At 40.6% G+C, this 23,023-nt stretch overlaps 1 protein-coding gene and 1 long non-coding RNA gene across 5 annotated transcripts in view; both read right to left on the reverse strand.

Moving 5' to 3' along the window:
• Positions 1-14,798, reverse strand: part of LOC146493331 (uncharacterized) — a 41,941-nt gene extending 27,143 nt beyond the window's left edge. For all 4 annotated transcript variants that reach the window (XM_085149599.1, XM_085149598.1, XM_085149596.1 and 1 more), the window contains exon 1: positions 14,586-14,798. In XM_085149599.1, coding sequence (XP_085005725.1) covers positions 14,586-14,609 — 24 coding nt within the window. In that variant the 5' untranslated portion in view covers positions 14,610-14,798. The remainder of the gene's footprint in view (positions 1-14,585) is intronic.
• LOC146493332 (uncharacterized) lies at positions 6,414-9,469 on the reverse strand. The gene is made up of 2 exons (XR_014872107.1): positions 7,512-9,469; positions 6,414-7,366 (listed from the first exon to the last, which is right to left on the reverse strand). It is a non-coding gene; the product is annotated as an uncharacterized LOC146493332 (long non-coding RNA).
• Positions 14,799-23,023: the final 8,225 nt, after the last annotated feature.

Raw genomic sequence — 23,023 nt, forward strand, 5'->3', positions numbered from 1 at the left:
TTTAAAAAAAAAAAAAAAAGAAAAGAAAAAAGGATCCACTTCAGCAGCATATTCAGCTACTCTAAGCAGCACCTTCATGATCGGTTTAGGCCACGACATGGGCATAATGTTGTCTGCTGTTGGCCACACAGAGACTGGGCTGTCCCACTGGATTATAGACGCTATCTCACTGGCCTACAGCACCAAAGGTCTTGCTTTGCCCCAGGGGTTGAGAGCTCATTCCACCAGGGGGATGGCAACTGTGGAAAATATATCATGAAGCAGTATTTCAGCAAAGGCCATATTAACGCAGCATTAATGTGCTAGATCATTGGGTACTGCTCCCAACAAACAGATGTTTACATCTGCGCTGTAACTGCAATAAGTTAATTAACCGATTCGCACTACAACCTGGTTTGCCTCTTATCTGTAGTAATTTTTATTTAATAACTTTACAGTACTCTCTGCATATAGTAACCATTGTCCTTAATGTAAATATGTAAGAGAAATTGTTTCTGTTCTGTGTCCTGTTTGTTTGTTTGTTTGTTTGTATAGGTCTCTTTTTGGCTGCTGTTACAACCAAATTTCTCCTTGTGGGACAATTAAAGGATTATTCTATTCTATTACTAGAAGTGTTTTGCTTGTAACTGCATACGTGCCTGAACAGTGACAGTCAGAACAGGATGTGCTCAGGATGTGTAATTTACAATCATAAAACTCATAACAAGAAATGTAATCACGCACGGACTGATTTCCGCGTTTGCAATTTGGCAATTAGTGTGTCCAAACTGGAGAAGAAGGCTCAGATAGAAATGGACTGTTACTTCAGCAAGGAGGTCGTAAACAGAGAAGACGAGCAACTGGCTTCGTGGAAAATGCATGAAAAACGTTTCCCATTGATATCACACATGGCACGGAAATATCTGGCCAGAAGCACACCTTCAGAACGTGTCCTGCACACACACTACTAAAACCTGAAAAAGTACATGCTCGTTTTCCTGTCAAATAATTTCTAAGTTTTGTTTAGAGGGAATATTTTCCCTTGTTTTCCTGTTTATTTCAGTATTAATATAGACAATTTTTGGATTATACATTTATTTATTTGAAATGCACGAAATCATTAAAAAAAACAAACCAAAAAACCCACCCCAAAAAACAAACAAACATAACTTTACATTGGAGACTTTATTTTATTTTCGCTGGAAGAGAGATTTGATTTTGAAGTTATTTTGTATTTGTTGTTTGGTCAAGTTTGTAAGACAGAAACACTGGCCTGTAAACACAGTTATAGTAGAAAAAGAAGCCAGTTTCTCTTTGTTTCCCTCACCACCATTGTGGTTTTTTATTAAAATAAAATGTTTTTGTTTTTTGTGGCCATAGGCTCCTGCCTTGCTTTCTTTCTGTTATGAGTTTGAGTAAATGAACCGCTGCTGCATTTGGGCGCCCTCTGAGGAGGGTCCGTTTGCTCACAGCTGAAGGAGGGTGCCGTTAAAACAGTGCTATTATTAATTTGTGATGGTTGCTTCTGTTAGCTTCAAACAACATTATTAGCAAACTTACTCATGGGCAAATTAAAAAAAAAAAAAAAAAAGGAAAAAAAAAAAAAAAAAAAAAATCGCCCTTTTAAAAATGATCAACGATAGATAGGGTTGGGCAATTGGATGATCATATTGACCATCTTGCTTCTTCTACTTCTGTACTATTGATTCATTAAACCATCAGGAACCCTCACATAAACATTTATCGTCTGGAAAAAAAAGTTAGCATTCATCCTCCAGCTTCAATGTGTTTATGTTATGCTAACATAGCTGTGTCGCTAGCAATAACGTAGCATATCATTATATACTAGTTATCCCAACTTCAGTAACCCCACAAACATCACTGCTGTTAGTTTCCTGTCTTCATTTATGTTGGGAGGGACAGCAGAGCTGTACGTTTTAATTTATTCTGAAATCCCTCACTCAGAACATGGTATGTCATCTTTAGTAGAAACTAGCGAGCCAACTTCCTGCTAACTTCTAACTCCGTAAAAATTTATAAATTCTGTTTTCATGGATGCCTGGATGTTAAACTTAATTGTTACACCTGGTAAAGCAGCAACACTGATCATTCTATTAAAGACGAAGGAATTTAGACATTTTTTAACTCTCAGCGACGCCACAGTGTTCGTTTGACTTTAGGACCTGAAGCCAAGTTTGGACCCAGATTACTTCGCGGCTCCTGACTATGGTAGCTGTAATGCTTTGACAATCCATCAAGCAGTGCAGCTTTGTAGCTTACCAAAGCCGTACTAAAATATCTGACAGATTTTTGAGCGCCGTGTACCACAAAATCGGTTCGAGGTCACTAAGCACAACCAGAACCATAAGGCGCACTGGATTAGAAGGCGCACTGTCATTTGTGCACAGCGTGAAGTCTCCAGCCTCCTGCAGATCTGAGGGGCACTTCCTCGGTCTGTTACATTTATACTTTTTTTTGGTTTCTCATTCAGCGCCTACTTTTCCTGTTATTCAGGACGGTTTCGATCAAAACATCTCGTTCCTCATTTAACATTCTTATCTTTTCCTTTTACAGTCTTACACATCGATTCACCTCTCCTTTTATGGTTCTGCCCATGATCTCTGTCTCCCTTTCTTTGCGCACATCCTCATTCTCTATGAGCGTGGGTGGTTATATGTGGGGTCTTTAAGCGTGTCAAGCTCCTTACGTAGTTCTGCTTTTGCCTATACTTATCAAGATGTGTCAGACAGCAGTTAATGCTGCCTTTCTGCACCCTTTCCTGTTATGCTGCTTCTATTCTATAACTATTTTCTGCTGTACTAACACATGGGCATGCTACCAATATGATACCATCTACAGTTCCACAATCACCCAATTCAATCTTAACAAAAGGGGCTGTCCTATACATTTGTTTAAGATTCACACTGAAGAACATATTGTGATAAAAAAATGATCAAGAATTCTCACAGCAATGTTAGAGGCCAATGTCATGCCATCTAGAGTAACTGGTTACATAGCACATTTCTAGTATTTTCAGAGCCATGTACAAGTCTCAACTTCAGAGGAAAAACATTTGTCCTTAAGATATACCTGTACTTTAATGACTTTGTGCCATATGGATTTAGAAAAATATAATTGGTTGTCATCTGAATATGATACAATTGCATATTGTCTGCAATTAAAATGTATGCAGTGCTTTCTAATAATGTTATCAAATACATCCAACAACACCTTGACAACAATATAAATCACAAAAATGTACTATTTTCTGCAAAATTCTGTGAATCTCGGGCAACTCGACTTGCGTGACGTTTTTCCAGCTGGGCGTCCCTTACCTGGAGTCGAGTGTTTTAACCGATGCATTAAAGCAGCAGTCCCCAACCCACGGGCCTCGGACCGGTACCGGGCCGCGAGAGTTGAGGCTCAGGTGTGAAATGTATGGTTTTCAGGGTTTTTACTGTGTTATTTTGTTATCGTTTTTATTGTTAACTCTGTTTTTCTGGGTCTTTTCATGTGTGTTATGAATAAATCTTTTTTTTGGTACCGGTACTAGTTTTATTTTGTTGTATTTATCCGCAACACCTTAAAGGCCGGTCCGTGAAAATACTGTTGGACATAAACCGGTCCGTGGTGCAAAAAAGGTTGGGGACCGCTGCATTAAAGTATACCTTTGTAGACACAAGTTGTAACGGCCACCATTTCTTTCAAAGTTTGAGTCTAAGGTTTATTTTTTAGCACCTGACGGCTGTTTTTTGCTAAATATAAGAGAAAGAGAGAACTTTAAGAAATTAATATAACCACTACAGTGACCATCAAAATGATGAAAAAAAAAATTGCTGTAAACAGTTTATTTTACGACACCACGAGACAAACGATAGCGTAATAGGAAACGATAGACGTTTTTATATCGTCTTCCGATATATATATCGTTATATCGAACAGCCCGAAACATATTCATCATCCTTTGAATTCTCTCCACCGAACTCTCCTAACTGAAGTTTTTGTGGAAAATATATTATTATGTGGCAGGGCTTTTAATTAGTGACATATTAATCTACAAGCTAATGAACGTGCAAAGCATAGGGCCTTAGAAGAAGTATTTTGCTTGTAACTGGCAACGTGCCTGCACAGTCAGAACAGGATGTACTCAGGATGTGCCACATATGATCCTGGGCCTCGTAGTGAGAACAACAGGAAAAACCTGGGATGAAAGGCAGTTGATATCTTCCTAAGTGTTCCAAAAAAGGAACTGTATCTAACTGTAACTGACGCATGTTATGTTATCTGCTTACGCATGAAGAGGGTGAACCCTGACATATAAAACAATAGGTTGAAGTGCTTTTCTGTGAGATCAACACGGAAGGTACCATTGTGTAAATCTCCTATACATGTATGCTAATAAATAATTGTTGGTTAACTGGACTTGCTGAGTATTGTTTGTTTGTTCTCAGCCCAACATCAAAGAATCCGGGACATTTTCTACTGCCATCTGTCACTTGATCACCAGCTTTCTGACAAACAGCAAGTGAAGATGGAGATGTGCCCTCTACACCTCCAAGAACCCAGCCATTAAACTCCTAATGACCCAACAATCACTGAACTTATCCAAGATGGTGATAAGTTAGATATCAGCAGGAGGTTGAGCAGACAACTGAGCCTAGCACAAAATGTACTGGAGCCAGTGGCAACATGGGGATGCTAAAAGTATGACTGAATATCTGTACATATAGCCCTTTTCCACTAGCTCAGCATGGCTCGAGTAAGTTTTTAGTGTTCTCCATTAGGTGGTAGTACCTGGTACCAGGTAGGGCAGGACAATATGGCCAAAAATATTTATCACGATATATATTTGAAAATTTGCGATAACGATATAACTGACGATATAACTGATGCGAGACAAAATGTCAACACAAAGTTTTTTATTTGGAGCACATTTCTACAAGAAAGATAAGTTACCATATTTTTGGGCCATAAGGTGCACCGGATTATAAGGCGAAACCAAACAGATAAGTCAAACTTTACTCAACTCATTCTTCTTGCTTCCTCCACTTCTGTACCATTGACTCATTAATGCTGAATTCTCTCGCAGCTGCTCTATTCCCATGTTCTACTGTGTGACTGATAGAGTTTGAAATCCGCTTTGTAAGTATGTCTCTTAACAGGTGCCATTTTGGGGTCCTTATACACGTACAACACGGTAGAGATGGACCGATCCGATATTACGTATCGGTCCGATACTGACCTAAATTACTGGATCAGATATCGAAGAAAAATTAAAAAAATGTAATCCGATCCGTTAAATATCAAAAAAGCACCTCGCAAAACTTGCGACATGGCGTAACTCGGCTCATAACCGTAGCACGTCGGAGCAGTATGCATCACGTGATAGAGCGGCTGTGGCGTGCGAGACCTGTCGGTGGTCTGGTTGAGTATTTGGAGCCTCGCTACCAAACTGGCATTTCATCTCCGAGAAAGTTATCCCAGAGAGAAGTAAAGCAAGTGTGTAAGTTCATCTCTGAATGTAAAGCATTCCAGCACTAAGCTTAACAACCGATATATGGAGCGACTGCCTCTTCTCTCTTCCTCGCTCTCCTGCTGCTACTTCAAACATGAAACTGATCAATGATCAGCTTTTGTGTCTCTCTTCTTTGTTTATCGCCCACTTTGCGCCAGAAAGAGTAAAACCAGCGGCTGAACAACAGCAGCACGTTAAAGCTTGATAATCTGTGGTTAGAATTGATTTAATATTACTTTCTACACCAGGATCTTTTTCTACATAGCTGACAGCTGGTAACTGTGCAGGGGCGGATCTAGCAAAGTTTAGCCTGGGGGGCCGATAAGGCATTAACAGGGAAAAGGGGGGCACAAACACATACTTTTCTTTCTTATTCTCATTTAAAATGTCTAGCTTTTAATAAATAATTATCTGAATCTTACACCCAAAGTTTTAATCTGATGTAAAATGTATAGAAGTCCATTACTCTATATAGTAACTGTTAAGTCTAATATACCCTAGTAAGCTATACTACTTTTTCTTTGGGAAGGTACCATCTGTGCAGTCTGCAATTCTGTTGAAGAAAGATGTTGAATCTATTTAATTATTCTTGAAAAATAGTTGATTTTTTTTTCCCCCCACACTGCATCAAATTAAAGTTGATTGCGTCGATTAAGCATCATGAGGTTGGGGGTGGTTCCCTATTTTTTTTTTGCTGGGCATTTGCAACCCTATTAGTTAGGTTGCTTACTCTTTAAAATACCAGAATAGGGAGGATGGAGTAGGTTTAAGTTTATTAGATTGATCAGATTTGCTGAACTATAAAATATTTTGGGTGCAGTGTATTTTTTGCATACAGGTATAACAGAGTAGCTTTAGTGTTTGTTTGTTTTTTTAAACTTGAGTAACTTTAGTACAAAATGCAGCAAAATATTTTAAAAAAAAAGTTTTGATTAAAAAACACACTTATATCGGATTCATATCGGTATTGGCCGATATCCAAATTTATGATATCGGTATCGGACATAAAAAAGTGGTATTGTGCCATCTCTACAATACGGTAATATTATGTTGAAGTACAGTACTCCGCAAGGCTCCTGATTACGGGAGCCGTAATGCTCTGACAGTCTATTAAGCGGTGCAGCTTCGTAGCTTACCAAAGTCGTACTAAAACATTTTTGACAAATTTTGACAGACTGCCGTGCACCACATAAAGTGCTTTGGTGGCTATCTGACGGACAAAAACCAAACCAGTTCCACATCACTGAAGTTGCATGTTTTTAAAAAAAAACAATTCTGGTTCATACGTTTCATTCAACGATCCGCTTCCGCCCTTCTCATTCTCTGTCGCCACTATACTTTTTCCGCCATGTCCGTGCGAAAATGAAGGCACTGCGCATGCGCGTTTTACCCATATTCTATCGCGATATTTCATTTTCTTATCATTGCCTAACATTATACCGGTATTCCCGTGAATGGTATAATATGGCCCAGCCCTAGTACCAGGAACTTTGTTTTCCCTCTTTTTAAAATACCCATTAAGTTGGGGCTCCAAGCAATCCAAAAATGACGTCAGACTGCATGTCACCGATTGGCTTGTCAGTGGCAATCGCATGATGAGTTATGAAAATCAAAACACCATTTTTTGAAATGCAGCAACAACGGAAATGGCTACACAAAATACAACACCGTGTTCCCCAAGTCTGAGAAAAAGCCATAAACCAAACATCTGCTATACCATTGCTTCGATGTCCTCATTTGTTGTGGCATTTGTGTCTGAGGTCGAGCATTACTATAAATCTTACTTTATCTGCTTTGTTGTGACTTTGCCTGCAACATGGTAAGCAGTGATGAAGCCCAGAGTGGGTATGCATATTCCTGTGACAGTTGCACCTCTCTGAAGGTTTTGCAATTTATGACTTTGCCAAAAAAAAAAAAAAAAAGAGCCTGTGAGTCAAGTCTAAACCATAGCCTCTCCCCCGTTTTGACCAATTAGAAGCACAATTGCTTATATTAGAATATATTATTTGTGTAACACCAAATTAGTGTAATTCTTTTTGAGGAAAATAGCTACAGCTAACTGCTTGCAGACTGTAACCTTGTCAAAGACAATTTCATTCATACCCACTGATAAGGCACATGAGGCTGCTGCAGTATTCTCCTGAACAGTGTTGGGAAGGTTACTTTTAAAATGTATTCCACTATAGATTGCAGAACACATGCCCCAAAATGTATTTCGTAACGTATTCAGTTACGTTACTTAATGAGAGTAACATATTCTGAACTTTGGATTACTTAATATATTATCATACTTTTCACAACTACATGAATGCATTATTGCTGTTTGATTCATTACTATTACTGAAGGTTACTCACCATACCAAAACCAACTAGATTTTTAAATCTTAATATAAAATTGGTAACAGTAGGTGGACATTAGGTAAGGCTGCACTTTTTTGCATCGATCTCGTATAGAAATCTATTCCGCGCGTATATGAAACAGGTCCACGGCTCCGAACCGTAGTAAAGGGATCTATGGCTAATACGTCGGATTCTGTGTCGGGCTTGTAGCCGAAAACTAGCTTTACTTTGTTGTCTGGGTCATAGCTTACTTACAACTGGGCTCGTCAGGCACTCTTTTTTGGCTGCAGTGGTTATTATTAGATTTACATGCTTCCATCTCCTGCTTTTGCTCGATGACAACTTGTACTTTTTGACTCTCCTTTTTCTCCCACCTCGCGCTCACAGACACATAACGGGTATGGCAGTCCATTGTCCCTGCAGCACGGACTACACTGCCCATGAGGCTACATTCTTTAGGGCCATGCCTGTAACACTCTGCCTATTGCCTTCATACTATTAAATTTTTTTTTTTTTTTTTTTAAATAGTAATTTTAAAAAATATATTTCACATCATTATGCGGGCCACAACATGGGCCGCAAGTTCATCACTCTCCAACCAAAATTAACTGAACCAGCCGCAAGAGAAGATCCAAACTATGCTTCACATAAACATTGTCATGAATTCCCCCTTACTTTTGCCGTTTTGCCTCCACCACGATAAAAAAATATATATATAACAATAAATCGCACTTCATGCACAGCTCTCTCTCTCTCACGGTGTGCTTCAAGAACAATTTCCCATCAAAAAAATCTGTTTTCTGTAATATTCGCTTGCTTATTACCCACCAGTCTACCGTTGTTTACAGCGCTGTCTGACGCTTTTTTTTTTTTTTGGGGGGGGGGGGGGGGGGGGGGGGCACTGTTGTTCTCAGCCCAACATCAAAGAATCGGGACACCTCCTAACCCCAGCCTGGTGGCCCCTCTCTCCAATCCTGTTCCTGATTCAATCTACCAAGTTAAGTTACCATGTGTCTTTTAAATCGACCATCATCCAGGTCAATTGCTGTCTTCTGGACCAAAGTTGGCAGTTTCTTTCAGGCTCTTGTGCCTATTCTGGGTGAAAAATACTATAAAGTCAACAAGAGAAAAAGGGTCTTCCTGTGCCAGCCGAAGTGTCTGCCGGTTCACTTTCCTGAAATTGGTTCTGTGCTAGCTGAGGTCTTTCTGCTCCTGAATTTGATGGACATGGTAGTCTGAAGGTGCTATGCAGACTTGCGTCGACATGTTCCCGTCTTTGGTACTTTATGATGTAGGTCTTCTCTTCAGCAGGGGGAAAAAAAAATAAAGAACCCTGTATTGGGTTAAAACCGCAAGGTAAGACCAAAAAATAAATAAATAAATAAATAAAATAAAAAAAAATCCAAATACGGCCTTCTCTTCTTGTGCATTTCTTTGATCACTGTTGGGTTTTCACTTATTTGTCTTTATGGTAAACTCTTCTATGGTCCCCCTTCTTTTTCAATCAATATTTAAACATAGCACCATCATGCTTCACTCAAAGGAGACAGACTGAGGATGCAAATATCCATCTCTGATTAGCTGAAGTATCCCTTGTGGAAGGTCATTTATTTATTTTTATATATATATATATATATATATATATATATATATATATATATATATATATATATATATATATAGTACAGATATTCCCCTGTTCTCAAGGCTGTTCCTGATTTTGCAGTTATCTCCAGCTCCTTATTCAGAGTTGACTTACATCTTACCTGTTCTTTCAGAATTTTTTTCCTAAATTAGAATCCCATCTGCTTAGTGCTCTGACAGCTCGCCTGCCAGACAGTTTTTCCCTTTAATACCAAGCCTACAAAGAGTCAACTACAGCCTAAGGAACCTCTGTTCCACTGCTGCACCTTGCCACCTTCTCAACCACATGATGGGTAACATTCTTCCTGAAGGGCCCTTGAAAGGTTTCCACCTTTGGCCTTTCTTCTGGGCAATCGTCAGTTGCGGAGTCTGTCTGATCTGCCCTAGAGCTCCCAGCTGACAATTTCCTATTCCTTAACCTAGAGCTGCCCATCTAAGGCAGCTGTTCTTGCCCTCCTTTGTGTTTACAATAAAATCTTCTCCCCCCCACCACCACAAACACATCCTCCAGCTACACACGAACTCAGATTCCATTGCAGTTATTTTACACCTCAAACCTTTGTAAACAAATAAAAGTAAACTGCAATAAATTACAAGTAGCAAAAAACAACAACAAAAAAAAAAACAAAAAAAAAAAACAACTTATTTCACATGTTGTTATTGTTTTTACCCAGCACATGCTCCCGATGCAGGGGAAACTAATTCTGTCGGTGAAACCTACCATGGCACCGCTGTTGTGCAGGTGAAGCCAAAAGCAAGATATGCTTAATCACATTTTCTAGTCTTTGGCACGGAAGGAAGTTGTTTGGAAGCATATTTGGCGATGCTTCCTCTTCTGTTTTGCATTTGTGTGAGAGCCCCATCAAAAACTTGTCCATCATGCTAGCAGTGGAGTACTTCGAGGACCTCCTTAATCCCACTAATACGTCTTCCGAGGAGGAAGCAGAGTCTGGGGATGACCTGCCAAGTTCTGGGGCGAGGTCACTAAGGCAGTTAAACAACTCCTTGGTGGCAGAGCCCCTGGTGTGGATGAGGTCCGCCCCGAGTTCCTGAAGGCTCTGGACGTTGTAGGGTTGTCCTGGTTGACACGCCTACACAATGTTGCATGGAGATCAGGAGCAGTACCCCAGGGCTGGCAGACCGGGGTGGTGGTCTCCATCTTTAAGAAGGGGGACCGGAGGGTGTGTTCTAACTACAGGGGTGTCTGGCCCATTGCCACGGGCCATTCGATCCCTATACAACCGTTGCAAGAGTTTGGTTCGCATTGCCGTCAATAAGTCGGACTCGTTCCCAGTGGGTGATGGGCTCCGCCAGGGCTGCCCTTTGTCACCGATTCTGTTCATAATTTTCTAGGCACAGCCAAGTGGCGGAGGGCTTTCACTTCGGTGGCCTCAGAATCTCGTCTCTGCTTTTCGCGGATGATGTGGTTCTGTTGGCTTCATCGGGTGAAGGCCTCCAGCTCGCACTGGAATGGTTCGCAGCCAAGTGTGAAGCAGCGGGAATGAGGATGAGCATGTCCAAATCTGAGGACATGGTTCTCAGCCGGAAAAGGGTGGAGTACCCACTCCGGGTCGGGGATGAGTTCCTGCCCCAAGTGGAGGAGTTCAAATATCTCGGGGTCTTGTTTGCGAGTGATGAGAAAAGGGAGCCGGAAATCGACAGATGGAGTGCACCGGTCTGTCGTGGTGAAGAGGGAGGTCAGGGGAGAGGACACTAAGCCACTTTCACTCACTGGTCACTTTTTGAACCAGACCATGCTAGTATTAGGCTGGATGCCCTTTTGCCTACAGAGCTTCCTTAAATTGTCTGTCAGAGCTTCCTTAAATTGTCATGCCATACATTCAATAAGGTACTGGAAAAATTCCTAAGATATTTTGGTCCACATTGACATGATAGCGTCACACAGGTACTGCAGATTTATCGGCTGCACATTGAGGATGGGAATCTCCAATCCTGCTACAGTGAAAATAAGCTCTGTTTGATTGAGGTCCAGTCTCTGTGGAGCCAATTTGAGTACAGGGAACTCATTGTCATGTTCAAGAAATCAGCTTGAGATGATTTCAGCTTCGTGACACGGTGTGTTATCCTGCATGGACAGCAGCAATACTCAGGTAGGCTGTGGTGGTTAAATCATGCTGAGTTGGTACTAATAAGTCCAAAGTACGCCAAGAAAATGTCACCACCCCATTACATCACCAGCAGCAGGCTGAGCTGTTGCAGCATAGTCAAGAGTCATTAGACTAGGCAATGAGTTCACAATCTTCTGTTGTCCAATTTTGGTGAACTGAGAGGAGTGGCACCTGATGTGGTCTTCTGCTTCTGCTACCCATCTGCTTCAAGGTTCAACATGTTGTATATTTAGAGATGCTCTTCTGAAAACCTGGGTTGTAACAACTGGCTCTTTGAGCCAATGTAACATTCTGGACAGTCTCCTTCAGCCTCCCATTGTAACGCTCGGTGTGAACTTCAGCAAGTCATCTTGACCATGCCTGCATGCCGCACAGCACTGAGTTGTTGCATGAGATTGGTTAAATAAGATAGTTGCACTAACCACACTACAGTTTGGTATGGAAGCTACTCTGCCAAAATAAAAACCCTTACTCAGTGCAATACTGTACTAACTGACACTCTGAAATCTTGTACTGCTGCTCACTCCTGACGTACTTGTATGACCTGTGTGTGTATAAATGGTTCAAAGTGGTCCTCAGAGACTTCGATTTTTTATTCTAGCAGCTGCAGCACCCCTAGTGTTTGAGAGTCGCCTAAAGAGTTAATATAAACATTTAATTCAAAGGTACATGGAAAGCTGTTACAAGGGGCACAAGTATAAAAATATGAAAGAAAAAATAAAAGTATCCTTGAATCTATATTTGCTGTTGGTGGTGACTGCGTCATCTGATTAAAATGCGTAATCTTTTTCAAAAAGCCATTGTTTTTGCAGTCCACACTGCTACAAAAAAAAAAAAAAAAAAAAAAGAAAGAAAAAAAAACCCACACACAAACAACCCAAAACAAACAAACTTCTTTTTCAAATGTATCCACTTTGGAGAGCGTTTTCAAGAAGCTGTTTTCATTGACCAAAAACGCCATCTCAGTGTGGACGGAAGGCCAAAACTGAGAGAAAAAGATGTTTTCAAACAAAAACGTGTTAGTGTGGACATGGCCTTAATCTAGCCTCCAAGTGTCCAGAGCTGCGTCAGCTACTCATTTGTAGTTCAAGTAGTATTTGTATTCAAGTGGATTATTTATACCTTCACAGCTGTTGCTACAAAAAAGCAACACGTGTTGGAGACACATCTGTACCACAAACTAGAGATGGGTCGGTTGTGAACTTAGCGGCTCTTAGGGACGGCTCTTTGAAGCGAACGATGGGAGCCAGCTCCTTATTGGAAGTAGTGGGGGAGGGGGGGGGTGTTCTCTCTCTTTCTCTCACCCTCTCTCTCGCCGCATGTGAGCCAGCCTTGTTTATGCTGAGCAGAAGGGGGAAGGGTGCAAAAAGCCATGTGTTTGTGCTGAGTAGAGGGGGAGGGGCGGTAGTTTCACTTGCAGCAGCACCACCACAGAAACAGAGCAGGGAGGTGAGAGAGAAAGTGAGCAGGAGAACAAGAGACAAGATGGTTAAAATGCACCGGTTGACCCTCCGAGCCAAGAGGAATGGGAGGTACTACAGGAGGCATGCACTGTTCTGGAGCCATCTAGCAGGTCACCGTGGGGATCAGTGCAGACAGGCGAGTGTGCAAATGTTATTGCTTTATTATAGTAGTAGTTGTTTTTCTTGTTGCATTACTGGTATGAAAAGCAGATTAGACATGATCATAAAAAAAAAATATATATATACTGATGATTTTTTTTTCCTTTGCTTTGTAGTTGCTGTTTTTGTGAAAACACAAAAACAGCAACTACAGGAAAAGTTTTGTTTTTTCGTTTGTTTTTTTTTGGGGGTGGGGGGGTGGGGGGGGCATAATTTTCAAACTTGTTATTTACTCTTTTTCAACCATGTCACAGCCTCCAAAATGACAGACCCTGTGCAGAGAGTCTGCAGAGAGTGACAGCTCTGTGTGCATCCATGGACAGAAAGTTCCACAGAATGGAATATAACACTGTTTTCTCTGAAAACACTATTCTTGATCCAAGATTCAAGAAGCTGGTCTTTACTGACACTAGAGCGGTGAATGAACAGGGGTGGGCAACTCCAGGCCTCGAGGGCCAGTGTCCCTGCAGGTTTTAGATGTGTCCTTGAACCAACACAGCTGATTTAAATGGCTAAATTAGCTCCTGCAGTTCTCCAGAGGCCTGGTAACGAACTAATCATGTGATTCAGGTGTGTTGACCCAAGGTGAGATCTAAAACCTGCAGGACACCGGCCCTCGGGGCCTGGAATTGCCCACCCCGGTCTTAAGAGAATAACTGCAGCAGAAAGATCCAGCCAACCAACTCTACTGCCAGGGGACCAAGATTGAGAAGAGCCAGAAGAGGGTGAACAAAAGGAGCAACAAGCATCTGCTGTTTGGAGGTTCTTTGAGCAAGTATAGACACTACCAGAAGGACTCCCTCACCAGATGTAGTACTGGAAGTGAGATACTACACTGAGCCCCTTTGCCAGAGAAGTGCAGACCCACTGAGATGGTAGGAGAACAAGGCTTCAATTTATCCACGTCTTACATTGTGGCAACATCAGTCCCCTTTGAGAGAATCTGATCTGGTTTTTTCCTGATAGAAGAAACCGGATCAGCTCCTCAAAGCTAAGGCACTTGGTATTTCTAAATGCCAAACTTTACCTAAATTAAAAGATCTGGGTGTTCATTTATTTTTATTTACATAATAAAAATATATTTTTATATAATAAACTATTTAAAAACAACAACATCTTTTTACATTACGAATTCATTTTGTGCATAATTTTATATTGTTGTTGATAATAAATTAATTAAAGCAACAAAACAACCTGAAGAGCCGAGTGAATCGGGCCAATTAAGCCGGTTCTCAAAAAAGAGCCGGAATTCCCTCATCACTACCAGAAACCTAGGACAGCCACGAGAGGAGCCTGGTCACGACGCTCGTTATCGCCGCGATACCCTGATATTGATACAACAACCAATGCACCCACCTGGCATTTAAAGCTGCACTCCATGTTCAGTTTACTGGTGCTGTAAACCAACTAAAAACTCTTCTCTCCAGACAGGAAATGTAAATAAAAAAAACCCCACACAAACAGGAAAAAAAAGTCGTCATCTAAGGAATCGGCAGGCAGCTCCAATCTAAACACCAGCACACGGAGCGAAGTGTTTCGCTCTAACCTGGGCTCTCAGCTGGCGAAGATTGCTTTATAAAGCAGCAGCGGTCTGACTCCTCCCTCCTCTGACGCTCAGTAGGAAGTTGTGTGTAAAACGCGGGCATGGAGAGAGAGTGTTGTTGTCGTTCTACCGCTTTTTGTCGGAGAATTTATTAGTACTCAAGGAAAATAAAGCATTTTAAATAATGTGTCGCTCCTGTAATGAAACGAAGAAGGTGACGTACTGTGAAACGCAACACAGTGTTGTTTTATGCAGGTGACATAAACGAGGAAAATATCCGTTCATTAAAAAAAGATAGAATATGAAAAGGTTAGAAAGCTGTGGAGGTATTTTTGCAGTGTCGCGATCCTCTCTCGATTGCTCCCGATTCTTTTAATTCTGGCACACCTTACTGCAATACAAAATCCCTTTATTACCAATGCGCATTGGGAGATCAAACACAGTACAGAGGACTCGTTCCTCAGCTACTACTTTATATACTTTCTGGCTGAGTCTTAGAGACCTCACTCTTCCCAAAACACGTCAATCACGTTTCCTCCTGAATGGCGGAATGGCCCATTGTTCACTCAGTGGTACTAGTTTCAGTCATAATGCAAATGTACTGTTTATAAGATTGGGGAAACCTGCAGTCAACTGCGACTGAAGAAGTCATTTGGATGAGTGACGAAATGTTTCTCCCAATGAAAATACTACAACAGAACAGAATCAACTTTTTGGCATAAACATAAAACAATAACAATCTTACAAAAACAACCTCCTATGCCTGCTGCAAATGTCATAACACCCTGATCTGAAACCACACGCTCCCTATCTTTCTTGTTATGCAGAAACTGCGATGTACCCCCTCCTTCTAACCTCACAAACTCCCATCCCCAATACAGTAACAGTGCTCGATGTAATACTTATCTAACTCCTACATGCGTGCTTATCAATTTGTATCATATAATTTCTACCTTCCACCATAGTGTGTGTGTGTGTGTGTGTGATTCTCCACATAAACAAAATGAAGACTAAGTTGTCATGAATCCCACGCTATAGTGACCGTTGACATCTCCCACAGCAGCTATTTTTTATGGCATGTGTATTTGTGGAACTTTCCCTTTCATGAAAAGAATAACTTATTTGTTTGTGATGAGGGAGGGAGATCAGATGAGATGAGATGTTATCAGAACCAGTGTGTAATTGGCACAGTGGATGGATGTCAAGCCCCACTTATTTTTGCTCCTCAATAATAGTGATACATTCATGGAACGGAGAAGAAATGAACTGGACTGAGCTTTCTTTTTCTCAGCAGTGCGCACACAGCGAGAGACTTCTCTGTATGGAGCGTGTAGCGACCCAAATTAAAATGTCTGTCTATTTATGAGTTTATGTCAGCATGTTAGATCAATGTCTGAATGGTGCAGTGTGCTGGAAAAAAGAAAAAAAACACACAAGCTCATATTAAGCATGTGGCAGAGGGGTGGGATCTGGCAGCTGTTAATGTTTGCTTTGGTGTTCTTCTACGGTTCATCACCTCAAACAGGGCAGCTGTTACACAAGGATTTTTAGGTTTTAACAGTGGAGCAGTTTGTATATTCAGCTTCTTCACCTCTTTCAGTTCTACTTCAGCTTTTTTCAGCAGATGGTTAAACTTTTTCACCTCTTTTCAGTACAAATTTCAGCTTCTTTACCCCTTTTCAGCAGAATTTTCAGTTTTTCACCTGTTGACAGCAAAAATTTCTGCTTCTTCACCTGTTTTTGGCAGAATTTTTAGTTTCTTCACCTCCTTTCAGCACATAGTTTTACTTCTGCTGTTTTCAGCAGATTCCACTAAAGGCATTCACATTGCATTTTCACAATAAATGCAACTTTTTTTAGTTTGTGTTAGTTCTTTTTTAGAACTAACACAAGAAGATTAGCAGATTGTGATCTTGAAATATAAAAATAAAATTATATTTGCATTTACCGAGACTTTCAGTCCAGGTAGGCCAAGTATGGAGAAATGTAAGAAAAGAAAAATATCTGAATGTCACGGTCCTGGGTCATTTGACCCAGCGTTTTGTGTTTATTTTTATTATTATTATTCTGTTGTTGTCATTATGATCCTTTGTTGTTGTTTATGGTGGTTATGTGCTTGGGGTTTACACCTTTTTGTTCTTAGAGGTTTGGTGTTGCACTCCCTCTGTTTAGTGTCTGCCCATGTGAGTCCAGTCTGTGCATTTCCTGTTTTATTTTGATCTGTGTCTTTTGTCAGTGTGTTGCGTTTGTGCTCTCCCTGTCTCGTCAGTGTAATCAGCGCCAGCCGTGTCTCGCAGCTGTTTCCTCTTAGTCCTGTTCACCTCTTGTATTTAGTGTGAGCGTCTTTCCCTGCTCGTTGTCTCATCGTACCATCAAGCTTCGCTGTGTGTTCCGTTAACCTGTTTGCCTGTCCGTTAGTTTATGTTTTTTCCAGTTTAGTTAGTGTCCTGTACAATCTGGCAAAAACTGGCAATAAAGCTGTTTATTTTGAGTTCACCCTCGCCTCCGTGAGTCCTGCATTTTGGGTCCATTTCCCTGCCTGCCTGCACACAGTCACGACACTGAAGACAGTACAACATTTAATGATGCCTAGGCAGATTTACTTCTGACGAGAGTGGCCTACCAGCATGCCTAATTCCGTCGATCTTCGGATTCACATATGTGAGCGACAATTCTCCACCATGAACTATGTTACAAACAAACAGTGGCGGTCCTAGCCCGTTTGGCGCCCCGGGCGAACACTCCCTCTGCCCCCCCCCCCCCCCCCCCCCACACACACACACACACACACACATAAAACATATTAAGGATTATACATTAACATAAAACTGTTGTCAGAACCATACTGAATTTCGCCAGAGAAACACACACAGACACACACACATGAAGAAAGAGAGAGTATGCATCGATGCATTGTATGCAAACAGCTACCAAACAGCCATCATAATTCGTCATGCAATGAGAACAGGACAAATCACACACACAGCCCGTCGAAAGGGGAGGGGGGCCGACTGCTTCCAAATAAAGCACATTTCATTCATAATATTGTAAATCCAAGCCCATTATGTATTCATGATTTGAATCCTGGGTTGTGTGAAATCTCAGAAATAAACCCTAGACAAAGTGAATTTGTGAACTAAGGTGTAGGTCTATTAGGTTATGTTGTGGTGATCCTCGAGTTGGGGGATTTGTGTTCATACTGGAGTGCAAAATTAAAACCAAGATGGACAAGAAAAGTTCAAAGCCATCAGGTGCTCAGTTTAGAAAAAAGAGAAAAGAAGAGGAGGAGAAACGAGCAAAAGATGCAGGTAAGCAGATGTGTCATTGGATAATGGCAGGTCATCCTGAAACAATCAGAATCAGAATCAAAATACTTTATTAATCCCTAAGGAAATTATGTGTGTTACAGTTGCTCCAAGAAGAAATGGTAAAAATAGTAACAGTAACAGACTAAACTCCAAACAATACAATATGTTACAGATTTTAATATTAATTAGTCATTGTCAATTGTTGATTTGTCCTGTTCTCATTGTATGACGAATTATGATGGCTGTTTGGTAGCTGTTTGCATACAATGCATCGATGCATACTCTCTCTCTCTTCATGTGTGTGTGTCTGTGTGTGTTTCTCTGGCGAAATTCAGTATGGTTCCGACAACAGTTTTATGTTAATGTATAATCCTTAATATGTTTTATGTGTGTGTGTGTGTGGGGGGGGGGGGGGGGGGGGGGGGCAGAGGGAGTGTTCGCCCAGGGTGCCAAACGGGCTAGGACCGCCACTGACAACAGCAACTATGTACTTCTGGTGGACTACTACTCTAAATTTGTGGAAATAGCCAAACTGACTCCCACAAGATCGGATGATGTTATGGTGCATCTAAAGTCAATCTTTTCCAGACATGGGATTCCAGAGCATCTCTACGGTGACAATGGACCTCAGTTTTCAAGCCAACAGTTCAAAGACTTCACAGCAGTCTGTGGGTTCAGGCATGTAACAAGCAGTCCAAGATTTGTACAAAGCAACGGTGAGGCTGAGCGTCATGTTCAAACAGTGAAAAGACTACTAATAAATATTGTAGAGACCCCCTCAGGAGCCATCAGGAGAAATAGGCATCACCTCCAGCCATTGCCAGATGTTACACCAAAGTTACAAACCCCAAGTACGCCAGTCAGTCCATCAGAGAACGCCCTGCCTGCTTCAAACCTATCTGCGGCTACAGCTCTGACTCCTAAGACAGCAGACCCAGGTCCTGTCAGAACTAGGGCTGGGTCAAAAAACCACAAAGACTGGACTTATGAAAACAAAATAAACAAAATAAACAAAACAAGACATGGGTTTAAAAGTAAAGGAAAATGGTGAGGAGAAAGAAAAGTTTCTATAAAAGGTTCTAAGAGAAAAAAAAGAGTACAGCTTTCTTATATGCAGTAAATGTTCTTAAGTTTGTAAGTTTGATGTTTTCAGCGAAAGGAGGATGTGGTATAATCTGTTTGAGTATAACCCGTTTTATTGTGAAAGGGGGTTCTTCGACAGGAAGTAAATAATAAAGTTTGACTTTGAGTGGCTCTACAAGGTGTTGCTTGAATGCTTGCCTAAGAAACATGACGACACATACAAACAACAGCAGAGAGAGCACAGACCCTAAGTCTGCGAGGCGTGATTGCGGATGAAGCTCAGGTGCGTCTGACTCTCCTGCACTGCGGGCCACGCCCTGCAACACACATTAACCAGGTAAAATAAATATTATGCAGATATTTTGCACATATTTATTTTTAATTTTTTAGGAGCTTAATGCTTTTTTCCAATTATTTTTTAAATACAGGTCAAGGCTGCGCTACACTCCGAAAGCCCAAAGGCAATATAAGGATGACAGCTCACAACAGTTTTTGTTTGCTACATGGATAATGTACCCCAACCGGTCGCAGCTGATAGCCCCGCCCCTCCCTGAGCCTGATTCTGCCGGAGGTTTCTTCCTGTTAAAAGGGAGTTTTTTCTTCCCACTGTCGCCAAAGTGCTTGCTCAGATGCGGTCATATGATTGTTGGGTTCTTCTTTGTATCTACTGTACAATATAAAGCGCCTTGAGGCGACTGCTGTTGTGATTTGGTGCTATATAAATAAAATTGAATTGAATAATTTAAGTTCAGCTTTTTTATTCATTTAAAAGAGGCTTTCAACTGGTTGTCTTTATTTTTTGTTATTATTTTTTAAGAATTGAAAATGTATTCATTACACACAGCACTTCATAGATTTCATAAGCAAAATGCTATAGTTGTTTATACAAAGATAAAAAACAAAAACAAAACAATATACACAGTGTTATCTTCATTTTAGATGTATTTTTGCAGCTCCCAGTGTTTTCTTTTTTGTAGAAACTGGGTCCAAATGGCTCTTTGGGTGTTAAAGGTTGCTGACCCCTGCTCTAGCCGCTAATTTGCTCTTGGTTATTACTGAAGTGAACTGTATAAATCATAGCGCACTGTTAGTAGATCTTCCAGTACAGTATAACTCATTTCCTCCTCCTTGTTTAGGATTTGTGCTGTATGACTGAGTCGGTTAGATTAGAGTTTTTTTGTGGCCTGACAACCTGAAGGCACATTTTGTCTATTGCTTTCTTTTGTCCATGTTTTTTTTATTTATTGAAATTGTATTTATTGATTCTGGCAATTTGTGTATTTTTGACATTAGTAGCAACAATTTGAAAATCCATATTCGAGAGTGAATTCGGTCTTCAGCATCAGAACCACTGAACCACCTTTCCTTTGTTTTTGTTGTTTTTTTGTTTGTTTTTTTAATCACATTGTGTCAGATCAGTTTTGATAACTTTATGCTATTAAGGTGATATATTGAGGTTGATATATGTTCATCTATATAAGCAACACATGTCAAAAGTGTCCAAGCAGAAAATATGCAGAAATCCTACAGTTCAACGCTCTGCAAACAGCAGGCTGTTGGTGCATTACTCAGTGTCTAAGGACAGAATAACATATGATGGCCTGAACTGATTTGTTTTCCTCTGAAATGCTGTTTCTGTATCAAACTCTTGGGTCAGAGAGCATGGCTCAGTTGCTCTTATTATTTTTTTGCAGCACCTTTCATTCTGCATTTATTTCAAGTTCAGTTAAAGTGAACGCTCTTTCGTTTCACCTGTTAGTTCCAGGGCCTGCACAAGTGCTAGGTTTGGTGACGCAAAACACTTCGAAGGCACGCCTTGGTTTGACTCTAGGAGTTAAAAAGGGCTTTAAGGTGAACCAGTGTCACAGTTTTACAGATGTTCTCAAATGATTGCCTTATGTTTCTTACTTATGCTTTTATCTTAATGTTTAATGTCAAGTTTAAATGTTTCCCTTGGGCGAGAACTGGAACCAATTTATCAGGTTGTTATACAACAGGTGCCTGAATCGCTCTGCCCCACCTCTCCAAGTGTAGCTGGGTCAGACTCCACTGCTAAACAGCTCTTAATGGTTTTTGTACTATGTGGGGGGAAAAACTCACAAAATTGGTAGAATATGATGTGTGACAATAATCAGTGTCTTAGAAACACTAGCGTCACAGGAAAAGCTTTTAATGACGAGTTATGTCTAAAACCTACCTGTTAGGTCTCTTGATTTATACTGCATAAGTGTACGCCCACGCCAATGTCTACTTTATTAACCCCATATAAAGGTCATCTTAGTGGGTTGTTAGGCCATAATGTATATGTATCATTATATATGGATACTTTGTGAATATAAATTAAATGTTAATGTCACAGAATTAAAAATATGATGCTTGTATAAGATTTCACAAGTGCATAACTGCTAAAAATGGATCATTTTAGTTTATTTGGTAGTTGATTACTTGGCAATGTGATGATAAGAATCTTCAAGGGCCTAAGATGTACCTGTGCACCAAATTTGGTTGCTAAGTTCCAGATCATGTAGGATGAGTTTGCAGACAAACAGATTTTGTGTATTGTAACGAGATACTTGCACCTGCATTTCAGAGTTTTAAACATGCAAATGTATCTAACCTTGCATACAGTATGTGTAGCCATGGTACAAGAGAGTCCTGGCCAAGACCTAGCCTCTCTCACTTTCAGGAGCGGATGCACAGAGCACTAAGCAGTTATCCGGCATATTGTTGTGTAATACCGAAGATTTTCACTGACTGAGTTTATCGACTAGAAGGTTGTGTGTTTTCCTAATTTCCCATAACATAAAGTAGGCTGTGTCACGTCAAGGAATGTTATTTTACTGTCACTATGTTATTATTCACATGTACGGTCATTATTTCATCATTATTTCATTAGTCTGCATCACATATCATCAGGTTATCATCAATATTATCATGTATCATTTATCATTTAGTAAATCTGCCAGAGCACGCGGAATAAAACGCATTCTAGATGCAATACTCTATCATGCATAGCACCAGCATAGTAAGTCAGTAAGTAAGGAGTAAGTCAGATAAGGACACTCACCTTTCGTTGGCCTGGACCTACAATCTTACACAACTGCACACTCGGTTACACAATTGTTTATGTTCCCAAATACTGATGATTGGAAACATCTGGTTTCAAGTCTGGGAAAGGGTTGTTGTTCTGAGAAGATGACTCCCAGGAATTGTTCTGACGTCATAATGGCTATAAAGCTTCCTGAAAGACCGGCTTCCCGCACTGTATAATAAGTGTGTGTTTAATAAATCACTTTTTTGGACACCCCCTAGGACTCTGTCTGCGCTTATTTTTCCTTCCAAATCAAAAGAACCTTACAGCTGCCTGTCCTGATTACAGTCTGAACAACTTTTATTTCAATGGCAGTAAAGTTAACTTCTTAAAAAGATAAAAGCTGACAGGGTTGAATGGTCCAGTGATTTCTTAAATCAGCCTAGATGCATTTCCCCTGCATCTGCAGAGGAAATGAAAGTGCTACTCAGGCTGCTCACAGCAGTTTAAATGGTTCAGGGGTGATATTTGTTTTTCCACTGTGACTAAGATATCTCGAGTCTGTTTGGACTATGTTTGCCATATAGATCTTTAATCTCACTCTTGCAGTGTCCTCTCACTTGGTAAGAGAATTGTCCTAACACTTAATCTCTGCAAACCCCTGACAACAAGTGCTAATCAACTTTTCTTCTCTAATCATGTTTAATGATGAGTATGGCATTAGACCACCTAATCTTCTTCTGACTATAATAAAAAGCTTTTCCTTCACATATACTGGGTAAAAGGTACATTTAGAGCAGTGCATGTCCTGACATGCACTGTGGGAAAA

Source organism: Neolamprologus multifasciatus, chromosome 22 (assembly GCF_963576455.1).
Source record: "Neolamprologus multifasciatus chromosome 22, fNeoMul1.2, whole genome shotgun sequence".
NCBI classification, from domain to species: Eukaryota; Metazoa; Chordata; class Actinopteri; order Cichliformes; family Cichlidae; genus Neolamprologus; species Neolamprologus multifasciatus.